Source organism: Populus euphratica, unplaced genomic scaffold (genome assembly GCF_000495115.2).
Source record: "Populus euphratica unplaced genomic scaffold, PopEup_1.0 scaffold142.1, whole genome shotgun sequence".
NCBI classification, from domain to species: domain Eukaryota; kingdom Viridiplantae; phylum Streptophyta; class Magnoliopsida; order Malpighiales; family Salicaceae; genus Populus; species Populus euphratica.
Window position 1 is genome coordinate 780,513 of NW_011499936.1, and position 20,903 is coordinate 801,415.

The following is a 20,903-nucleotide window of genomic DNA, read 5'->3' on the forward strand; positions in this document are numbered from 1 at the left end:
TTATTTAGTTTTGTTAGATTTAATCTTTCAACGTTAAGGTATCAAGTCTTGAAATTTATATATTTTTTTTATATTTCTTTCTAAGAGTTTAACATGATGTCAAATATTAAATCTCAAAATCTTTTATTTTTTATGTATTTTAAAATTGATTTTTTTATTTCATAATTTAAAGTTATGTTATAAGACATTTAATTTTATTTAATTTTGTGATATATATATTGTTTATTTTTTTATTGTAAGTTATCAGTCAAATTAACCTGACTAGCTAAAAGTTGTATAAGAAGAGATGTGTAGGACAGGTGTAGGTCGGCTGATGCTGGCTATAAATAGCTATAAACACGTTTGCAGAAAAGAGTGCCGTGTGTTCTGGTAGTTCCAAAAAGAATCACATAAATAGTCGAGAAATTAAATACTTTAAAGTGGTTTTATGGAAACATGATTTTCTAAAAAAAATAAAATTGTTAAATGGCTTCACAATTTACGATGATGAGAGAAAAATAAAGTGAAGACTTTAATTATACACCAAATCTTCGATATACCATTTCTATCATAAAAAAACTCGACGATGTGAATGTAATAAAGTTAAAGAAGTTCACCAACCATATCCATAGTACAACAATCAGATTATGAAGCATATCTACTTTTCTGGCGCTGCTGTTCGACAACTAACTTTTTTCAAGGAAAACGTGGTGAAATCTAGGGTTAAGATTAAGAAAGAAGATGGAAGGGAAGATTAAGATGAAGATGATGATGAAGTACAACAATCAGATGTGCGAGAAGAACAAGCATCGAAGTTCTGGATGGAGAAATGAATATCGTATTTTAATAAGAAGTTCTAGTTTCCAGACAGCAACATGACAAGGACACCTGCTAAGAAGGCCAGTAATCTGTCGTGAATGAAGAAATTCTTGGATAGTAGCAGCGAGATTTAGCATGAAGCATTGAGCTTGTTTTCTCTATTGTAATTCATGTCGCTAGAGGTAATAGAATTGCACTTGCACCTGCTGTTCTTGCCAGCATTTATAGAGATATGACTTTGTTGAAAGGGAAAATCGCTGGGTCAACCTTGGTGGGGACTCCAAAGGGAATACATGATGGTTTAACTGTTAAGCTTTGGTCATCAATGCAATTAGTTGAGGTTCGAAGAACTGCAGCGGCCGGAGCCTAATCTGATGAGGAGTGGGTATCCTAGGTTGGCTCGGTGGAACATTGAAACAGACAGTTGAGAATGTTTCGTTGGTTTTGGAGTCGGATAAAGAGAGTTTTATTTCGTTTTTCGTATACTATAGCTCTGGAAAACTGGGACTTGCTCAAGTTTTATGGAGAAAAAGAAATGTGGGCGACTATTGGTTCTAGTTTGAATGCCGAATTAATGGCATTTGCTCGATGCGTCTGGGATTTCAATGCTGTGTGGAGTTGGCTGTTCAGAACAGTATTTCGATGGTTCGGAACTGACGAAGACCTTTCATGTTGTGTTGGTCAATGCTCTAATTAACGGACCTGAGATTGCATAGAGCTTAAAGCTTTTATTGAAGAGCTTGAGCAGATGATCACACGAATAAAAACAGCAAGATTAAGACTAAAATTGGTTACCTAGCTAGCTTTCTTCGTGAGAATGATTTGCTTGATTTTATTTTATTTGAATTCATGGCTTCTCTTCTTCTGTTGGCTATGCTACTAACATGGTAAGAGGCATTGCAGCAGGTTCCTAAATGGATAACTCCCACCATTAACAACAGATGCAGATCAAGGCTTCAAGGATAAAAGAAATAAATATATTCATATTGTAACCAACGCTCCAGACATACGCAATTCCTTCACACAAACACGGAAAACAACCTGATCTTCCATACAAGCCATATTACCCCCAGCCTTAGCTACCATCCATCACCTTAAACACCCAGACACAGCAAAGTTATTAAGTTGTTTGTTTACCGGAAAACAAATCAAGCAGGAAAGCATTTTGGCTTTGTCACCATCCATTTCAATATGTCAGACAAAACTCTGCTAGAATGTTTAGATGACATATGGTTTGACTCCTACAAACTGAGAGTTAATGTGGCTAAGCACAGAAGAAAAGATGAAGTGACGAAACAGAAACCAGTGGGAAGAGGGAAACAAATATCCAAGCACAGCAACAAAGCCAAGGCCCCCATCCGTGTAAGAGAGAACCGAAGCTATGTTGAGGCAGTAAGATCAGGGAATCAAGTCCATCAAGCGTCGACTGATAATGCCAAAGCACGTGTTCGGAACTTCATCTCTTTCAACAGTACAGATGAGGAAATTTTATGGTTACGAAGTAGTCTTATAGGCAAGATATCTCAAGGAGTAGATTATGCACAAATCAGACATAGTTTAATTCAGCTAGGCCTTGGCTTCTCTGCTTTCCGTTTCTTTGGGGGTTCCCAGGCAATCATAAGCTATGATGGTGAGAAATCTATGCAGCAAGCCATGCAGAAAGCTATGGAATGCTGGAAGCTCTACTTTGATGAAGAAATCTCTGAACTTTACAGCGTGAAAATCCTTATAGGTACTCACTTGCCGGAGATCCATGGCTCTATAGATCTGGCAAAAGGAATTTCATACTCTATGGCTTCAAACCACATTACTTTAGGAAGAAGATGCTGACATTGACTCAGATAATGAAGTGTCAACTGACCTGGCAGGAGATAACAACATTTGCAGGTTGGCTATTGCTGATAAGAATTTTGGGGCTGATGACAAGGCACAGAAAGCGCAGCCCGCATGGGACTTATGAGGTCTACGATCATAGCTATTCTGCCACAATAAATGCCACTGACAACACAGAACGGATACATATCGTTGTTGAAGATTTCTTTCCAAAAATAGCAACTCCTAGTACTCCCCACCACTATTTCTCTAGCAACAAGCTTTCCCAAAAACAACTACAAGCAACAAACGGGGCCTTGTCTTATACGATGTAATTGATTAAATTAAAAAATTAAATTTTAAAAACGGGGCAGGGGTGAGAAAAAATTAAAAACATTGATTAAATTGAGAAAATTAAAAGAAAAATAATTGAAAAAATCAAACATAAAAAAAAACTAATTAAATTTTTTTTAAAAAAACTAAACGGTTCCATTTAAGTTTTATAAATTAAAACAAAAACAAACAAAATTTAATTCAAATAAAAAAACTAAAAAGAAACCAAGTTAAACCGAATAAAATCAATTTAAATAAGTTTTTGTTCTAATCTACAGCCTGAACAAATCTATAGCGAAGTTGTCCACAATAAAGTCAACAAAATAATCAATGTGGGAGAAGCTCTGGATCTTGGTAATTTAGCACTCTTGAAAAACATTTCCAGACTTATCATAAGGTAGCTAGAAAAGAAGACGGAAGACTGATGGTAACAATAATGAATAGTAAGTTCTCATTCCGATCTTTTAATTCTGTCATGATTATTCTTTCTTGGAACTCCTGTAGCTTAGGTATGATGAGGAAACAAAGAAGAATCACGAAATTAATAATACTATATAAGATTAATATATGTTTCCTGCTGGAAACTAAGCTGGCTAACTATTCCATTGGCCTTGAATCTCGTATTTGGAATGAAAATCATGTGAGTTGCTTTAGCAATGATGCTCAGGGATGAAAATCATGGGAGTTGCGCTATGGCATGAAGTTAGTGTGCAGACAAATGCCGTGTGCTGCTGGACCCAACGCAGACTCTTCTAGGCGTTATCTGTTCTGCCCACCGAATCCTGACATGATAATCACTTGAGAGTTTCTTTTCTTATTTTATTAATTTGATTTGAAGTGTTGATTTGATATAATTTTTTTTCGAAAGAAAGAGATATTTTTCTTTAATATTATGATGAATTTTGATATTTGTAGTTTAACTCACTGCCTATATAATTTGTATTTTTGTTTAATAATTTTATATTTTAAAAATATTTTATATTGATTTATATAATAATTAAAATAAAAACAATAAAAACTAGTAGAATTCAGCATTAATTAAATATTGTGATGTTTGATTTATATTGTGATAACATTATAAATAATAAATTTAAATAAATTATGATGGTTAATTTAAAATTAATTAAATATTAAAAAAGTTTTTAATATTAAAAAGATGATATATTAAATTAATTTAAATTTTATAATTTAAATTATAAAACCCACAACTTAAATAATGAACTTCACTTGAAAAAAAAAGAAGAAAAAAAAAGGTTGTTACAATAATCAACTACAAACAATAATAACAATTCAAGATTTTTATTAAAAGTAAAATCCATTATACATATTGATTATTGAGTTATAACTTGTATCTATATAAAATAAAATGACTTTTAAAATAATTATTAAACCTGGTTAATTTAGTGGCTAAACTGATATAAGTTTGTTAAAAGATTCGTAGGTATAATGACCTGGTAAAATCATATTTTTTTAATATGAGATTTGAAATCCTTTAGTATACATATTATATATTAAAAAAAAATTATTTTTTGAATATAAGATTTGAAACTCTATAGTACATATACTTTATGTTTATTTTTTTTAAAATATAAAATTTAAAGCCTTTTCATATATATATATTATACGTTCATAAGAAAAATATTTTATTTTTTTAAAGTGAGATAAAAAAATTTTTAGTTTAAATATTTAAACTTAAAAAAATGATATAATATCTTTTCAATATAGAATTTAAAACCCTTTAATATATTTACTATAGGTTTATAAGAAAAAAATTATTTTTTTCAATATGAAATTTAAAACCTTTTCATATATACATAAAAAAATTATATTTTTTCAATGTGGGATCAAAAAAATTTTAGTTTAAATACTTCAACTTAAAAAATAACCTTGTATTTTTTAATATGAGATAAATAAATTTTAATTTTTTTTAAAATTTTATTATTTATAATATATATAGTCTATATTTATATATAGATTTTTTTAAAAAAAATTATATAAAATTTTTAAAATTTTTAAATTTTTAAATAGATCCAAGTTGATATGTATTCACCTATAAAACCTGTGACGCATTACCTTAACCGAGTCCACTAACAGGTCGGATTTCATAACAATTGAATTTTGTCCAAAGTAGCTACTAAAACTAGTAACTGTTTCTTTTTATATATATGCATGTATGTATGTATGTATGTTATCGTGCGATTACACGCGAGAAATCTACCATGCTCGAGCGGGCGCAAAACTTTTATACCATCGTAGATTGATTACAGATCTGAATCCTCTGTATAAATTAACTGATATTGTGATGAACCCTTGTCATTGTAAACACAACTTTTCAAAATTATAAACCATATCTACTTTTCTGGCGTTGCTCTTCGACAACCAGCTTTTTTCAAGGAAAGCATGGTGAAGTCTAGGGTTAAGATTAAAAAAGAAGATGAAGATGTAGTACAACAATCAGATTAGCGAGAAGAACAAGCATCAAAGTTCTGGATGGAGAATTTTCGTATTGTAATGAGAAGTTCCAGTTTTCCAGATTGCAACTGTAGAAATGACAAGGACAACTGCTAAGAAGGCCAGTAATCTGTCGTGAATGAGGAAATTCATGGATAGTGGCAGCGAGATTTAGAAAGAAGCATTTAGCTTGCTTTCTTTATTGTGATTCATGTCGCGAGAGGTAATAGAATTGCACTTGCACCTGCTGTTCTCGCCAGCATTTATAGAGATATGACTTGGTTGAAAGGGTTTATCGCAGAGTCAACCTTGTTGGGGATTCCATTGGGAAAATATGATGGTTTAACAGTAAAGATTTGGTGTCAATGCAATTAGTTGAGGTTCGGGTTTGGAAGAGGTTAAAAAAACTGCAGCGGCCGGAGCCTAATCTGATGAAGAGTGGGTACCTTAGGGTTGCTTGGTGGGACAAATTGAAACTGGATGTTGAGAATGTTTCGTTGGTTCTAGACTCGGATAAAGAGAGTTTTAGCTCTGGAAAACTGGGATTTGCTCAAGTTTTATGGAGAAAAAGAAATGTGGGCGACTGTTGGTTCTAGTTTGAATGACGATTTGATGGCATTTGCTCGACGCTTCAGGATTTCAATGCTGCGCGGAGGTGGCTGTTCAGAACAGTATTTACCGCATAGGGTTGCAATGCAATTCGGAACCGACGGAGATCTTTCAGGTTGTGTTGGTCAGTGCTCTGAAAGACGTCCTGAGATTGCATAGAGCTTAAAGCTTTTGCAGACCTGAGACTGCATAGAGCTTAAAGCTTTTGTTGAAGAGCTTGAGCAGATGATCACACGAATAAAAACAGTAAGATTAAGACTAAATTTGCTAACCTAGCTAGCCTTCTTCGTGAGAATGATTTGCCTGATTTTATTTGCTTTTCTAGTTATATTAGTAACTCAAGTTTGACAAATGAAGCAGATGAAAGTGTTTGGGCTTTAGCTTTTCATGACCACCCGGGAGATTGAATCCCTGGCTTCTCTTCTTCTGTTGGCTATGCTTACTAACATGGTAGTGGAGCTTTGGACTGTCAGGCATGGCGTCACTACCCACCCCATATGACTGCTCGGAAGCTCTTCGATGCCAGTCTTCACATCTTAATGTATTCGCTTCTAACTTGTTTGGGGTCTTTTCAGAATGGATCTTGGGAAGGTTAAAAGAATATAAGAAATAAATATAGTAACCATTGCAGCATGGCATGAAGTTAGACAAATGAGGTGTGCTGCTGGACCCAACACACAGTCTGCTGGGCGTTATCTGTTCTGCCCACCAATTCCGAGAAGATCAGGACGTGAGAGTTTATTTGATTTTATCTAATTGATTTGAAGTCTGTGTCTCGATATAAAAAAGTTTTTAATTTTTTTTTTAATATTAAGATTAATTTGATATTTGTAATTTATCCCATTAAATTTGTTACAGGTATCTTTAACAGTTTAACAATTTTATTTTTTAAGATATATAATAATAAAAATGAAAATTATAAAATTAAACATTAACTAAATATTATAATATTTAATTGAAACTCTAATTATTTTATAAAAAAATTATAATAACAAAAAATAATAAAGATTATTATGATTACCGTAATATTTTTCAATTCTAAAGAGAGTAATATATAATTCTTGAATAGAAAATATGAAAACAACAACAATAATTGAAGATTTTTACAACAACTAAAATTTATTGTGTATATTATTGATTATTGGATTAGGTATGTTTTACCTATAAAAAATAAATTTAATATTTAAGGATATATATATATATATATATATAAATTCTTGGTGATTTTTTTTTTCAACAGGACAATATCCTTTAAATACAAACCATATCTTTAAAATCTATAAAAATATACTTTCAATGTGAGTCCATAAAATAAAGATAAACCTACCTCTCATCCAAACAAACACTAAACTTGCGTTATCGTGCGATTACACGCGAGAATCCACCAAGCTCGCGCGGGCGGAAGACTTCATATTGATTACAGATCTGGTTCTATAAATTAACAGCTGTTGGGAAGAGCCCTCGTCATTGTAAACACAACTTTCAATTTCAATAGAAGGGAAGTCAGTCAATACGGGTGTCTGCAGCTATGGATTCGATCAAGCCTTTAGCCCCGAACCGCAGTGTTTCCAAGTCCAAACGCAGGAAACAATATTGGGTACGAACCAAATCTAGTTATATTTCTATGTTTTTCTTGTAAAGATTATTCTTAATGCTTGTTTGTTGTTTCTTGACTGCTTGTTGCTATATATCATGTCATTATTATTCCCAGAAATTAAAAATAATTATTATTCTTATTTATATATTAAGAAGAACAGAGAGAGGAGGGAAAAGATGGAACGATTGAAAACAGATATGGTAGAGATCGGCGAGGGACAAAAACGCATAAGAGAAGGGCAACGAGAAATAAGACAAAAGTTTGAAGAGATAGGATCTGAATGCCGCAGGCTCAAAGAGGAGACGATGAACATAGCCAAGCAGAGTGATTACAACCAAACCAGGATCAACCTAATGTTTAGCATCTTGAAAGCCCGTGCAGACAACAACTTTGCCCATGCTGATCACCTTACTGGGCTCCTCCGGTTGGTTAAATTCCCTTCGCCATTTCTTTTCTTAATTATTGGGATATCGGATTCGATAATTAATCTTGTTAATGCTAGCTATTACAAGGAAGGAAACATACGTTAATGAACTCAAAATATAAGAATCAAAATGCACTTTAGATAATTATTTTTCTCTCAATCATTGTGTTTCCTATTCGTTGTGTTGCCAGCGAGGAAATGGAAAAGCGGGAACAAGGAAAGGGAGGCCTGGTTGGCTGACTAATGATCATGGAAAACAAGGAGCAGTTTGCCTTTGTAGTCACTCCTGATCGTCTTTTCTTATTAAAATGATATCATCAGTGCTAAATCTAGATATGTGTTGACATTAGTCTTCTTGATTAAGGATTTGCGTTCTCTTTCCGAATTGAATGTTTTGAGTTACAGTACATACCAGTGAATTGCCGGGCGATGCCGCCGGTTATTATATAAACGGTATAAGCATTCGGTTGAGTATAACCTGAGGTAATCGAAGAAGAAGATAGGCAGACAGAATTGAAGAAAATGAAAAAAATAAAAATAAATAAATACCTGAAGCATGGAGGTTAAACAATGCTTTCTGTTAGAGAAACGCAGCAGGCATTGTTCAAGTCTCAAATGCAAAGCCACATGTGCAGAACAAATCGGAACTCACCTAGCTGCAGAAAAAAAACCTAATTAAGTTCATGCCCTTTCACTGCGCGCTTACAGTGCACCTATTTTAACTTGATTTTAGGGGTTAGAAGATGTTTTATATATAATCCATTAGTCATTAACGTTTCTAAAGGGGTAAATAAATTGTGTAATGACTTGAACACTTTAAGAAGTAATAAAATTTAAAACCGGGAAGAAGAGCTTAATCATCGCTTTCTACTTTGAATGCATAGTAAAAATGCTATATTGCCCATAAAATTAAAAAAAAAATGATAGAATTTATGTTTGAGGGCATTTAGGTCTTTCCAACATGATTGTTTTGTAATTATGCATTTGGATGAGAGGCAATTAAGTCTTTCACTATATTTAAAAAAAATTTAAAAAAAATGGGAGGTGTCCATACTATTTGGACAGTGTATTTGGCTCCTTCCAGTAATCAAATATTATTGTCAACAACAATGTTTAAATTGACAGGTCATTTTTATTTTTTTTGTGGTAGTGGGATGCTTGTTCAAGGAGGTGCAATTGAGCCCTCATGAATATTTTTCTTTTTTTATTATTTTTTTTGGTCTAGAAATTCATGTAATCTTTTTGAAAAATCAATTGTGTCTTTTGATTTGTTTCTATCTATTTTAGTCTTTATTGTTTTTATTTGTTGTTTGCTTTTGCTTTTAATGCATTTTGAGCTTTAATTGTTTTTCATTTACGTTCATAAATATTTCATTTCATTTAATTATAATAAGGTCCTCATTTCTTTTTATTGTTATTTTTTATTTTTTATTTCAATTTGTTCCATCAATATTTTATTTAATTGAATTTTTGTATTCAATTTTGATACCCATTCTTTTTATTGTTGGTTTTTTTCATGTTTTCTTAATTTTTTTATTTTTTAATTTAATCCTTCGTTGTTTTTTTCCATTTAATTTTTATATCAAAATTAATTATCAGTATTTTGATTACTATTTATTTTGGTTTTAATTGTAAATGATTAGAGATTTTGCTTAGTGATTTTTTAGTGTTTGTTTTCTATGGACTAATCTTGATCTTATAAATCGAGTCACTAGATTTAAGGATTAGTTCGATTTAATATTGTTATTTTTATGTTTTTTTTGTGTAAAAACTAGTTATTTTTCAATTTCATTATTTATCTCATTAGACCTTGAATTTCATAATTTTTCCTGTTTTTTTCTATATCCTGTTCATATATTTCATGTTCTTCATATATTTCATGTTCTGGGTTTGTTCGATTAACTTAGGATTATTCAGGTTTTTTTTAATATTTTTTTTAATTTAAATTTTTTTATTTAGTTTTTTAATATTAAGTTATTGAGTTTGAAGTTTCTTGACTTTTATAATATTTATTTTTATAAATTTATAATGGTTTTATATTTTTTATTTTAAAATTTTTTGCTGTTGTTTTCAAAAGCACTTTTGTTTTTTTTTAAATTTTTTATTTTAAGTTACGTTAATCAAGGTAGCTGACTTGAATTATCTCATCAATTGAATATAGTTTTTTTCTGCGTGGCAAACTGTGTAGCGTTGGAATATGAAACAGCAATTTTCGGTGCATAATCACAGCGCGAAGAGACGTCGGGCGGGTAAAAAAGAGTGATTGCAAAGCAAAAGCAGTGGCGTAGCCGCATTAGCAAACCAGCGGAGTAGGAAAGAATCTAAGTGAAAACTAGTCTTTTTTTATTGTATTTAAATTTAAGTTCTGGCTGTTATTTTTGTGATGCTTTATCTACTAAATTTACAGGATATTCAATAAATTATAAAAATTAATTGTAATATATACAAACTAATCTATAAAAAAATCTAAGTTTAATGGACAGCAGACGTGCTCACAAAGTATACTGATTGTGGCTTTCACATAGATTGATGCCACTAGATGTACTATAAACTGTCTTCTTTATCTTTGTTGAATTTCTTTCTGTATAGTTCTAGAATATGACAGAAAGGGATTGAATAACCCACCTCTGAAGTCAATGTTTTTCGAAAGAGAAACCCTTAATTCCTGTTTGAGTTTCAAAACAAAGTGAGATAATGTCTAGCCTTGCTATGGGATCATTTCTCTGTGTTCATGGCAAAATCATGCAACCAAAAATCTGTATCTGGGATTGGCCTTTTATTCTGATAAAAACAGAAAGTTGATTCTGCTGTGAACCTTGGGTCGATTCTCTTGAATACAACAGAAGCCGAGGTTTTCCATATATAATTGGAAGAATGATAATCATGTTGCTTTCGAACAGATCATGGTGCGGAGAAGGCCAAGCGAAGAGAATTAATGCCTGCTTATCTTAAATTTCATGGCAGGCATGGTGTGTGAAAAGTATATGCAGAAAAACATAAGAGAGATGGATCTTCGGTTACGAAGATGCTCTGATACACATTTATCTATGAGACTGGGGCAAACTATCATGGCTGAAACCAAAAACAACCACCACCCTGCATAAAAAGCATGAAACCCAGTGAAAGAAAGCCTAGAAAAATTAGAAATAAGAGAGCAGGGAGCTCGCAAACGCAGCTAACCATGAAAATAAACAAACTTGTGGCGAAAAAAGGCAGATAAATCCTCTGTGGCATATATCATATGATAGTTGATATGAAACGTAGAAAGAAAGAAGCTCAGCACCCCCTTAACAAAACAAAAAACATGGAAAGCGATGAAAAATTGAAAGGATAGCAACTCGATCATGGCCAAATAAAATAGGAACAGTATAAACTAAAAGGGAAAGGGAAATAGAATCGTCCCCCTTCTCTTGTTGAGAGTCAACACAACTGTCGGTTCCAAAAATATCATAAAATTATCAAATAAAATTATTTAAGTATATTTAGTGTTAAATAATATTTTTATTTTTATTTTTATTTTATTTATTAAATATAAAATAATATTTTTAGTTTAACATATATATAATCTACTTGTATTTAGGTTAACTTGAACACTTTAGAATAAACAAATTAATGAGAATTTCATTATTCTTCTCTTTTATGTTCACATTTCTTTTATAGAACAAGATTTAATCCTGAATTCAGCTTTCATGAATCCAAAAAACTTTTTAGTGATATTTTGTCTTTTGTTTATGCAAAATATGGTATTTCATCTTTCTTTTAGCTTCTGTAAATTATGTTGTGTTTTGGAGTAATCGTATAATTTTGAAAAGATATTTGTTTAGTTTCAGCGATATCTATTCAGTTTCTGTAATCTGGTACTTTGTCTTTCACTGCTTTTGTGTTCTGGTTCTTTTTGTTTGTTAATTATGGCTATTGAAAGAAATGATTCGTTTTAGTCTGTGAATGTGAGGTTGGATGAAAAAAATTATTCATACTAGAGTTATGTAATGAAGAATTTCCTTAAGGGTAAGAAGATGTGAGAATATGTTAGTAAAACTTATGTGATATCCAAAAATACTAAGGTGGGGGGTGTTTTAATGATATATGCATGAGGAACAAATAATGCAATGATTATTACTTTGATCAATAATTCTGTTGAACATTTTATAGATACGTAGTTAGCGAAGTAAGATATCACAAAGGGGTTTGAGATCATTTGCAAAAGTTATTCATGCAATCAAATTTTGCAAAGCAGTATCAGTTAGAGGATGACATATGAGCTATTTATAATAAGAATATGAGTATTCAAAAGTTTTATTTCGTTATGACATATCTTTAGGGTCAATTGGCTCTTACAAAATCGATAAAATCAAAGGCATGCGGTGCCTATATTGAGCGTAAAGAGCAACAACAATTGATATAGTTTTTAATAGCATTTCGCAGTGATTAGAAGGACTTAAAGGTTCAATTCTACATTGTTCTCCACTGCCTTCTATTGATTCTGTTGTCAATGAGTTATTAGCTAAAAAAATATGTCTTCAGTCTTATTTTTGAAAAGGGAATTCTTTTTGCTTTGAATCCCTTTGTACTAGCAGTACCCTCTAAGATATTCTCTAATCAATCAAATAAGCCTTACATAAAAGTTGGCTCTAACGACTGCAGTTTCTGTAAGCAGAAAGGTCATTGGAAGACTCAATGTTCCAAGTTGAGATAACAAAATCAAGCTTAGAAGCATAACAGTCAATCACAATCTAATGCTCATATACTACCTCAGAGTTATAGACCACCTCACCAAAATATTGCAGTAGTATCTTCATCAGGCTCTATCATAGATCCTAGTACTCTGGCTGAGCAATTTTAGAAATTTCTCTCCTTACAGCTAATTGTGTGATTTTGGTGATTATTTAGTTATTTTTTCATTTTTTTTGTTGTGTACAGGATATGTAGTCTCATAAGCTGATTAGGATAGGCCATAGAGAGAATAAATTATATATTTTGGATGAGTTAAAAGTGCTAGTTGTCACTACTGTTACTACTACTGTTGAATTTTTTTTCTTTTCGTTTGAGTCCCTCATCTTCTAGTTTTTATTTATAACATTATCATCTAGGTCATGTTTTGTCTTCTTGTTTGAGATTTTTGACATTTATAGGAGCTTTAGAAAATTTGAAAACCTGTGACGGTTCTGATTATAGTGAATGTAAACTAACAAAATTTTCCGCTTTACCTTTTAATTGAAGTATTTCTATTTGTTCTTTACCATTTAACTTAATTCATTATGTTGTATAGAGACATTTTCATGTTACCACAAAAAGAGGGTTTTGATATTCATTTGTTCTTTATCTAGAGTGTATATATAACCTGTAGTACTTTTTCTGCTATCAACATCTCCTGCTAGATTAGCATCTACAAAGCCTTCAAGTTTCAAACCGCTAGCTGTAAAAGTAAGACATGTCTCCGATGAGCCTTTTAAGTACCTTATGATCCATTTCACTGCCTCCCAATGCTACTTTCTAGGATTGCTCATATATCGGCTTACAACTCCCACTGCATGGGCAATATCTGGTCTAGTATAGACCATAGCATACATCAGGGAGCTGATAGCTAAGGCGTATGGAATCTGGTCCATGTATCCACGTTCTAGCTCAGTTTTTGGTGACTGGTCTCTACTGAGCTTAAAATGATTCCCCAGAGGTGTACATACTAACTTAGCATTATCCATACTAAACCTGCTGAAAACCTTCTTGACATACTCTACCTGTGAAAGCTTTAGTATGCCTTTGTCTTTGTCTCTAATGATTCTCATGCCAAGTATTTGTTTAGCAGCTCCCAGATCCTTCATTTCAAACTGTTTTGACAATTGTTGCTTTAGCTTGTCAATCTCTTCCATGCTGGATCCTGCAATTAACATACCATCCACATATAACAGTAAAATGATATAGGAGTTGTCAAAATGTTTGACATAGCAACAATGATCTGCCTGACATTTTGTGTATCCCGTACTACACATGAAGTTATCAAACTTCTTGTACCACTGTCTTGGAGCTTGCTTCAAACCATATAGGCTCTTTTTTAGCTTGCAAACTTAACTCTCCTTTCTTGGTATTGCAAACCCCTCTGGTTGTTGCATGTAAATATCTTCCTCCAATTCACCATGAAGAAATGTTGTTTTTACATCTAATTGTTCAAGATGTAAATTTTCTACAGCTACTATCCCTAGAACAACTCTGATTGTTGTAAGCTTCACAACTGGAAAAAATATCTCAGAATAGTCGATCCCTTTCTTTTGTTGAAACCCTTTTACAACAAGTCTTGCCTTGAACCGTTTGCTTCCATCATGCTCAGTCTTTCCTCTGTAAACCCACTTGTTTTGTAAGGCCTTCTTTCCTTCAGGCACTTTGGTTAACTCCCAAGTTTTGTTCTTCAACAATGACTCTATCTCGTCCTTCATGGCTAACTCGAGTTTCCATCTTGTAAGGATTCTTCATAAGTTAATGGTTCACCACCATCTGTCAACAAGATATAATTCAATAGAAGTGTGAACCGTTGTGGAGGCTTTATAGTCCTTGAAGACCTCCGAATAGCTGGTTCACTTGGCTTTGCATTGTCTTGTGTAGTAATGGTGGGTACTGATGTGCTTGAACTTTCTTGTAAGGAATCTTGAGTGGTAACATCAGGAAGCCTTTTTAATCGTATGAATTCAGATTTTTATGGACTCATATCTGAATCAGTTATCTCTAGTTCTGTACTTGATTTGTCTTTATACAAAACTTTTTCGTTGAAGATCACGTTCCTGCTTCTGATAATCTTCCTGTTCTGATCATCCCAGAACCGAAATCCAAATTCTTCATCTCCATAGCCAATAAAGAAACATTTCTTTGATTTGGCATCCAGCTTGTTGAGAGAATCAGAGTCTATATGCACATAGAAAACACACCCAAAGACCATTAGGCGAGAAAATTGTACTTCTTTTCCTCTCCAGACTTCCTCGGGCAGTCTAAACTCCAAAGGAACTGATGGCCCACGGTTGATCAAGTAAACTGCAGTATGAACTGCATCAGCCCAGAATGTTTGAGGTAACCCAGAATGCAACCTCATGCTTCTAGCTCGTTCATTGATGGTCCTGTTCATCCGTTCAGCAATGTCATTCTGTTGTGGTGTGCCTGGAACTGTCTTTTCCATTCTGATACCGTTGACAGCGCAATACTCCTTGAAACCTCTATCAATATATTCTCCTCCATTATCAGATCGTAATCATTTCAACTTCAAACCTGATTCAGTCTCAACCATAGCCTTCCATTTCTTGAACACATCAGATTCATTTTTCAGAAAGTAGACCCATACCTTCCTACTGAAGTCATCAATAAAAGTCACATAGTACCGAGATCCTCCAAGAGATGCTACTAGAGCCAGTCTCCATAAATCTGTATGCACTAGTTCTAGCTTTCTTCGTCTTAAGGTCCTGCCAATCTTTAAGAAGCTGAGCTTCTTTTGTTTTCCGAGAACACAGCTTTCACAAATATCTAGATCAACATTTTTTAACTCTGGCAGCTTTCCCTTTGACTGAATTATCTTCATCCCTTTTTGACTCATATGGTCGAGTCTACAATGCCATAACTGTGCCTGATTTTCTACTTTAGTAGAGGCAATTATATCTGCTGATCTTATGGTCATATACAGGGTGCCAGTTTTCTTTCCACGAGCCAAAACCATTGCTCCCTTTGATACCTTCCACATTCCTCCAGAAAAAAGGATTGAATGGCCACTATCATCAAGTTGTCCAACCGAGATCAACTTTTTCTTTAGTTCAGGAACATGCCTTACATTTTGCAAGTTCTATATAGATCCATTCATTGTCTTGATTTGTACATCTCTTATACCCACAATATCCAGTGGTTGTCCATCGGCCAGATAGACTACCCTATAATTTCCAGCAGTATAATTTTGCATCATTTCATAGTGTGGAGTACAGTGAAATGAAGCTCCAGAATCAAGAACCTAATCATCAATAGGACTATGTACAGCAAGGATCAAAACATCTTGTACCTCGTCTGTAGTGGCATTTGTGGAATCAGCTTCAGGTTTCTTTGGTTTTGTGCAACTTCTCATGAAATGACCAGGTTTGTCACAATTCCAACATTCAACCTGCTTCCTGGGTCCAAACTTGTTTTTGCTTCTGTACCTGGATTTTGATCTGCCTCTGGATAAGCCTTTGTCTTGTCTCTTTCCTCAAGTATTAATGTTAAGAGCTGAACCTGAACTTGAGCTTTCATCTGAGTCTTTTCTTCGTACTTCTTCAGCTAAAATCAGGTCTCGGATATCATCATATTTTAATTTGGATTTTCCAGCTGAGTTGCTTACGGCTGTTCTCATACCTTCCCAACTGCTTGGAAGTGAAGCTAGCAAAATAAGTGCTCGGATCTTATCATCAAACTCAATTTCAACAGATGACAATTGATTTGTGATGGTGTTGAAATTATTAAGATGCTGTGTAACAGAGGTGCTTTCTGTCATCTTCTGGTTGAACAGCTTCTTCATCAAGTGCACTTTGTTATTTGCTGATGGCTTCTCATACATTCCAGACAAGGCTTCCATCAATCTTGCGGTGGATTTCTCTTTTATAACATTATGAGAAACTCTTCTTGATAATGATAGCCCGATAATGCCCAAGACTTGTCTATCAAGAATTTACCAATCTTCTTCTGACATGTTTTCTGGCTTGCTTCCTAATAGAGGAAGATGAAGTTTCTTTCTATATAGATAGTCTTCAATTTGCATTTTCCAATGTCTAAAGTCAGTTCCATCAAATTTTTCAATTCCTACAGTCTTTATTTCATCAGCCATTTTTACTCTTTCTCAGATTTGAATTTAAAAAATCTGACCTTACAGATGTGTCCGGAATGACCAAAAATGCTGGAAACGACATTGAGATCACCCAAATTGGACTTCGGATGGCTCCAATTTAAACAATCAAAATTTAGGATAACTGGATGCTGCAGATGAAGCCATATAGCAGGAGGAATAGTCGTTGCGCCACACCGGATCAAAACCCAGTGATGCTGACGTGGCTGAGCTGCCGTGTCAGACACGTAGGCAATGTGGGGTCCACACAATCTGACATGGCAGGTCCACTAAGATTTTTCAGCTGGCGTGGCAGATGACGTGGCACATTGACTGTTCAAACTGCTGATGTGGCAGGTGACATGGTTGCTGACTATGCCGAGTGAATAATGTGGCTGATGACGTGGCTGGGTCGAGTTGTAGGAAACGACGAGGAAGATGCGTGACGCGCGTGAGGCCCGTTGGTGCGCGTAGACAGTGCTGGTGGCGGCGCGTGCGGGCATGCAGGAAGTCGAATTTTCACCGGGTTTTCACCAGTGGATTCCTCTCGTCGTCCTCTTCACGGTGGTATGTTCAAAAACACGTTTTGAGAACTTTGATTTTTGAGTTTGGATCTAACACCCTCTTTTTCAAGAACTTTCAAGAACAAGCTCTGATACCAGTTGTTAGGGCATTCCGGCATTCAAACACATATAATTTTGGTTACGAAGATGCTCTGATACACATTTATCTATGAGATTGGGGCAAACTATCATGGCTGAAACCAAAAACAACCACCACCCTGCATAAAAAATATGAAACCTAGTGAAAGAAAGCCAAGAAAAATTAGAAATAAGAGAGTAGGGAACTCGCAAACGCAGCTAACCATGAAAATAAACAAACTTGTGGGCAAAAAGGCAGATAAATCCTTTCTGACATATATCATATGATAGTTGATATGAAACGTAGAAAGAAAGAAGCTCAGCACCCCCTTAACAAACCAAAAAACATGGAAAGCGATGAAAAATTAAAAGGATAGGAGCTTAAGCAACTCGATCATGGCCAAATAAAATAGGAACAGTATAAACTAAAAGGGAAAGGGAAATAGTATCGTCCCCCTTCTCTTGTTGAGAGTCAACACAACTGTTGGTTCCAAAAATATCATAAAACTATCAAATAAGATTATTTGAGTATATTTAGTGTTAAATAATAATGTTAAATAATATTTTTATTTTTATTTTATTTATTAAGTGTAGAGTAATATTTTTAGTTTAACATATATGTAATCTACTTGTATTTAGGTTAACTTGAACACTTTAAAATAAACAAATTAATGAGAATTTCAGTATTCTTCTCTTTTATGTTTGCATTTCTTTTATGGAACAAGATTTAATCTTGAATTCAGCTTTCATGGATCCAAAATTTTTTTGAGTGATATTTTATCTTTTGTTTATGCAAAATCTGGTATTTCATCTTTCCTTCAGCTTTTGCAACTTATGTTGTGTTTTGGAGTAATCATATAATTTTGAAAAGATATTTGTTTAGTTTCAGCGATATCTATTCAGTTGCTGCAATCTAGTACTTTGTCTTTCACTACTTTTGTGTTCTGGTTCTTTTTGTTTGTTAATTATGACTATTGAAAGAGATGATTCGCTTTAGTCTGTGAATGTGAGGTTCAATGAAAAACATTATTCATACTAGAGTTATGTAATGAAGAATTTCCTTAAGGGTAAGAAGATGTGAGGATATGTTAGTGAAACTTACGTGATATCCAAAAATACTAAGGAGGGGGTGTTTTTATGATATATGCATGAGAAACAAACAATGCAATGATTATTACTTTGATCAACAATTCTGTTGAGCATTTCATAGATACGCAGTTAGTGAAGTAAGAGACAACAAATGGGTTTGAGATCATTTGCAAAAGTTATTCATGCAATCAAATTTTGCAAAGTAGTATCAGTTAGAGGATGACATATGAGCTATTCATCAGAAGAATATGAGTATTCAAAAGTTTTATTCTGTTATGACATATCTTTAGGGTCAATTGGCTCTTACAGAATCGATAGAATCAAAGGCATGCGGTGCCTATATTGAGCATAGAGAGCAACAATAATTGATATAGGTTTTAATAGCATTTCACAGTGATTGGAAGGACTTAAAGGTTCAATTCTGTATTGTTCTCCACTGCCTTCTATTGATTATGTTGTCAATGAGTTATTAGCTAAAAAAATATGTCTTCAGTCTTATTTTGAAAAAGAAATTATTTTTGCTTTGAATCCTTCTATACTAGTAGTACCCTTTAAGACATTCTCTAATCAATCAAATAAGCCTTACATAAAAGTTGGCTCTAACAAGTGCAGTTTCTGTAAGCAGAAAGGTCATTGGAAGGCTCAATGTTCCAAGTTGAGATAACAAAATCAAGCTTGAAAGCATAACAGTCAATCACAATCTAATGCTCATATACTACCTCAGGGTTATAGACCACCTCACCAAAATATTGCAGTAGTATCTTCTTCAAGCTCTATCATAGATCCTAGTACTTTGGCTGAGCAATTTTAAAAATTTCTCTCCTTATAACCATAAGCAATATCTATTTCAACTTTTATAGGTTAGTTGCTTCATGGTTCCTTAAATATGTCATATTCTAAATAGGTCTTAGATTTTGATGCTTCATATCATATGTCCCCTGATTCTTCATCTTGGACTTTTATGTCCCTTTTGCCTTTCAATCTTGTTATGACTGCTGATGACACTCACATGCCTTTAGAAGGTATTGGTTCTATTGTCACACCTCACTTGTCTCCTGCTAATGTTTATCTTCTTCCAAACCTCAAATTGAATCTTGTTTTTGTTGGCTAATTGTGTGATTTTGGTGATTATTTAGTTATTTTTTTATTTTTTTTGTTGTGTACAGGATATATAGTCTTATAAGCTGATTGGGATAGGCCATAGAAAGAATAAATTATATATTTTGGATGAGTTAAAAGTGCTAGTTGTCACTACTGTTACTACTACTGTTGAATTTTTTTTCTTTTCGTTTGAGTCCCTCATCTTCTAGTTTTTATTTATAACATTATCATCTAGGTCATGTTTTGTCTTCTTGTTTGAGATTTTTGACATTTATAAGAGCTTTAGAAAATTTGAAAACCTGTGATGGTTCTAATTATAGTGAATGTAAACTAACAAAATTTTCTGCTTTACCTTTTAATTGAAGTATTTCTATTTGTTCTTTACCATTTAACTTGATTCATTATGTTGTTTAGAGACATTCTCATGTTGCCATAAAAAGAGGGTTTTGATATTATGTTTCTTTTATTAATGATCATACTCATTATTATTTGGTTTATTTAATGAAACATCGTTTTGAATTTTTTTAGATATATGCATCCTTTCAAGCTTTTGTTAAAACTCAATATTCTACTATAATCAAATGTTTTAGGTGTGATTTGAGTGGAGAATATACCTCTAATAACTTTTTTCAATTGCTTGCCTTAGATGGAACCATCCACCAAATTTCATGCATAGATACTTCTTAACAAAATGGTGTTGCTGAAAAATAAAACATAAGCACATTATCAAAATTGCTTGTTCTCTTTTGTTGTCTACTTCTGTTTGTAGTCAGTTTTGGGGGGAGAAGTTGTCTTTATTGTTGTAAGTTTGATTAATACAATTTCATCGTCTTATAATTCAGGTTTGTCTCATTTTGAAAAGTTATATGGGCATGCTCCTATTATTTCTCCTTTAGAGTTTTTTGTTGTACTTGTTTTGTTCTTTGTCCTCATATAGAATGTAGTAAATTATCCTCTCGATCTGTTATTTGTGTCTTTCTGGGTTATGGTGAAAATAAAAAGGGATATCATTGTTTTGATTTAATAACTTAGAAATATTATGTGTCTCGTCTTGATGTCTTTCTTGAGCATATGTCTTTCATTTCTATTCTATCAACTACTCATACCTTGACTAGATCTGATATTATTTGTATAACTCTCTTTTATGAGAATTCTGGTAGTTTATCATCTCAAGTTCTTAGTACCTCAGATACTTCTTTCCATATTCGATCAATTTATACTCATCAT

General features: G+C 33.2%; 1 protein-coding gene and 2 long non-coding RNA genes across 3 annotated transcripts in view; 2 read left to right on the top strand and 1 right to left on the bottom strand.

Annotated features, from left to right (window-relative positions):
* Positions 1 to 6,775, top strand: part of LOC105136534 (uncharacterized) — a 13,852-nt gene extending 7,077 nt beyond the window's left edge. The window contains exon 3 of the long non-coding RNA XR_844364.1: positions 6,595 to 6,775. This is a non-coding gene — a long non-coding RNA (uncharacterized LOC105136534). The remainder of the gene's footprint in view (positions 1 to 6,594) is intronic.
* Positions 5,205 to 6,276, bottom strand: LOC105136531 (uncharacterized). The gene is made up of 2 exons (XR_844362.1): positions 6,183 to 6,276; positions 5,205 to 6,148 (listed from the first exon to the last, which is right to left on the bottom strand). It is a non-coding gene; the product is annotated as an uncharacterized LOC105136531 (long non-coding RNA).
* A 573-nt stretch (positions 6,776 to 7,348) lies between the features above and the next one.
* Positions 7,349 to 8,542, top strand: LOC105136530 (uncharacterized). The gene is made up of 3 exons (XM_011041930.1): positions 7,349 to 7,600; positions 7,753 to 8,024; positions 8,216 to 8,542. The coding sequence occupies exons 1-3, from the start codon at positions 7,532 to 7,534 to the stop codon at positions 8,262 to 8,264; spliced, it is 390 nt and encodes a 129-aa protein (XP_011040232.1). The 5' UTR covers positions 7,349 to 7,531; the 3' UTR covers positions 8,265 to 8,542.
* The last annotated feature ends 12,361 nt before the right edge of the window (positions 8,543 to 20,903 follow it).

Bases quoted from the DNA above. Each gene is read 5' to 3' on its own strand.
- LOC105136530 (XM_011041930.1), top strand. From the start codon at position 7,532: ATGGATTCGATCAAGCCTTTAGCCCCGAACCGCAGTGTTTCCAAGTCC. The intron at 7,601-7,752 runs GTACGAACCAAA...TTATATATTAAG, and splicing joins AACGCAGGAAACAATATTGG to AAGAACAGAGAGAGGAGGGA. The intron at 8,025-8,215 runs GTTGGTTAAATT...TTGTGTTGCCAG, and splicing joins CACCTTACTGGGCTCCTCCG to CGAGGAAATGGAAAAGCGGG.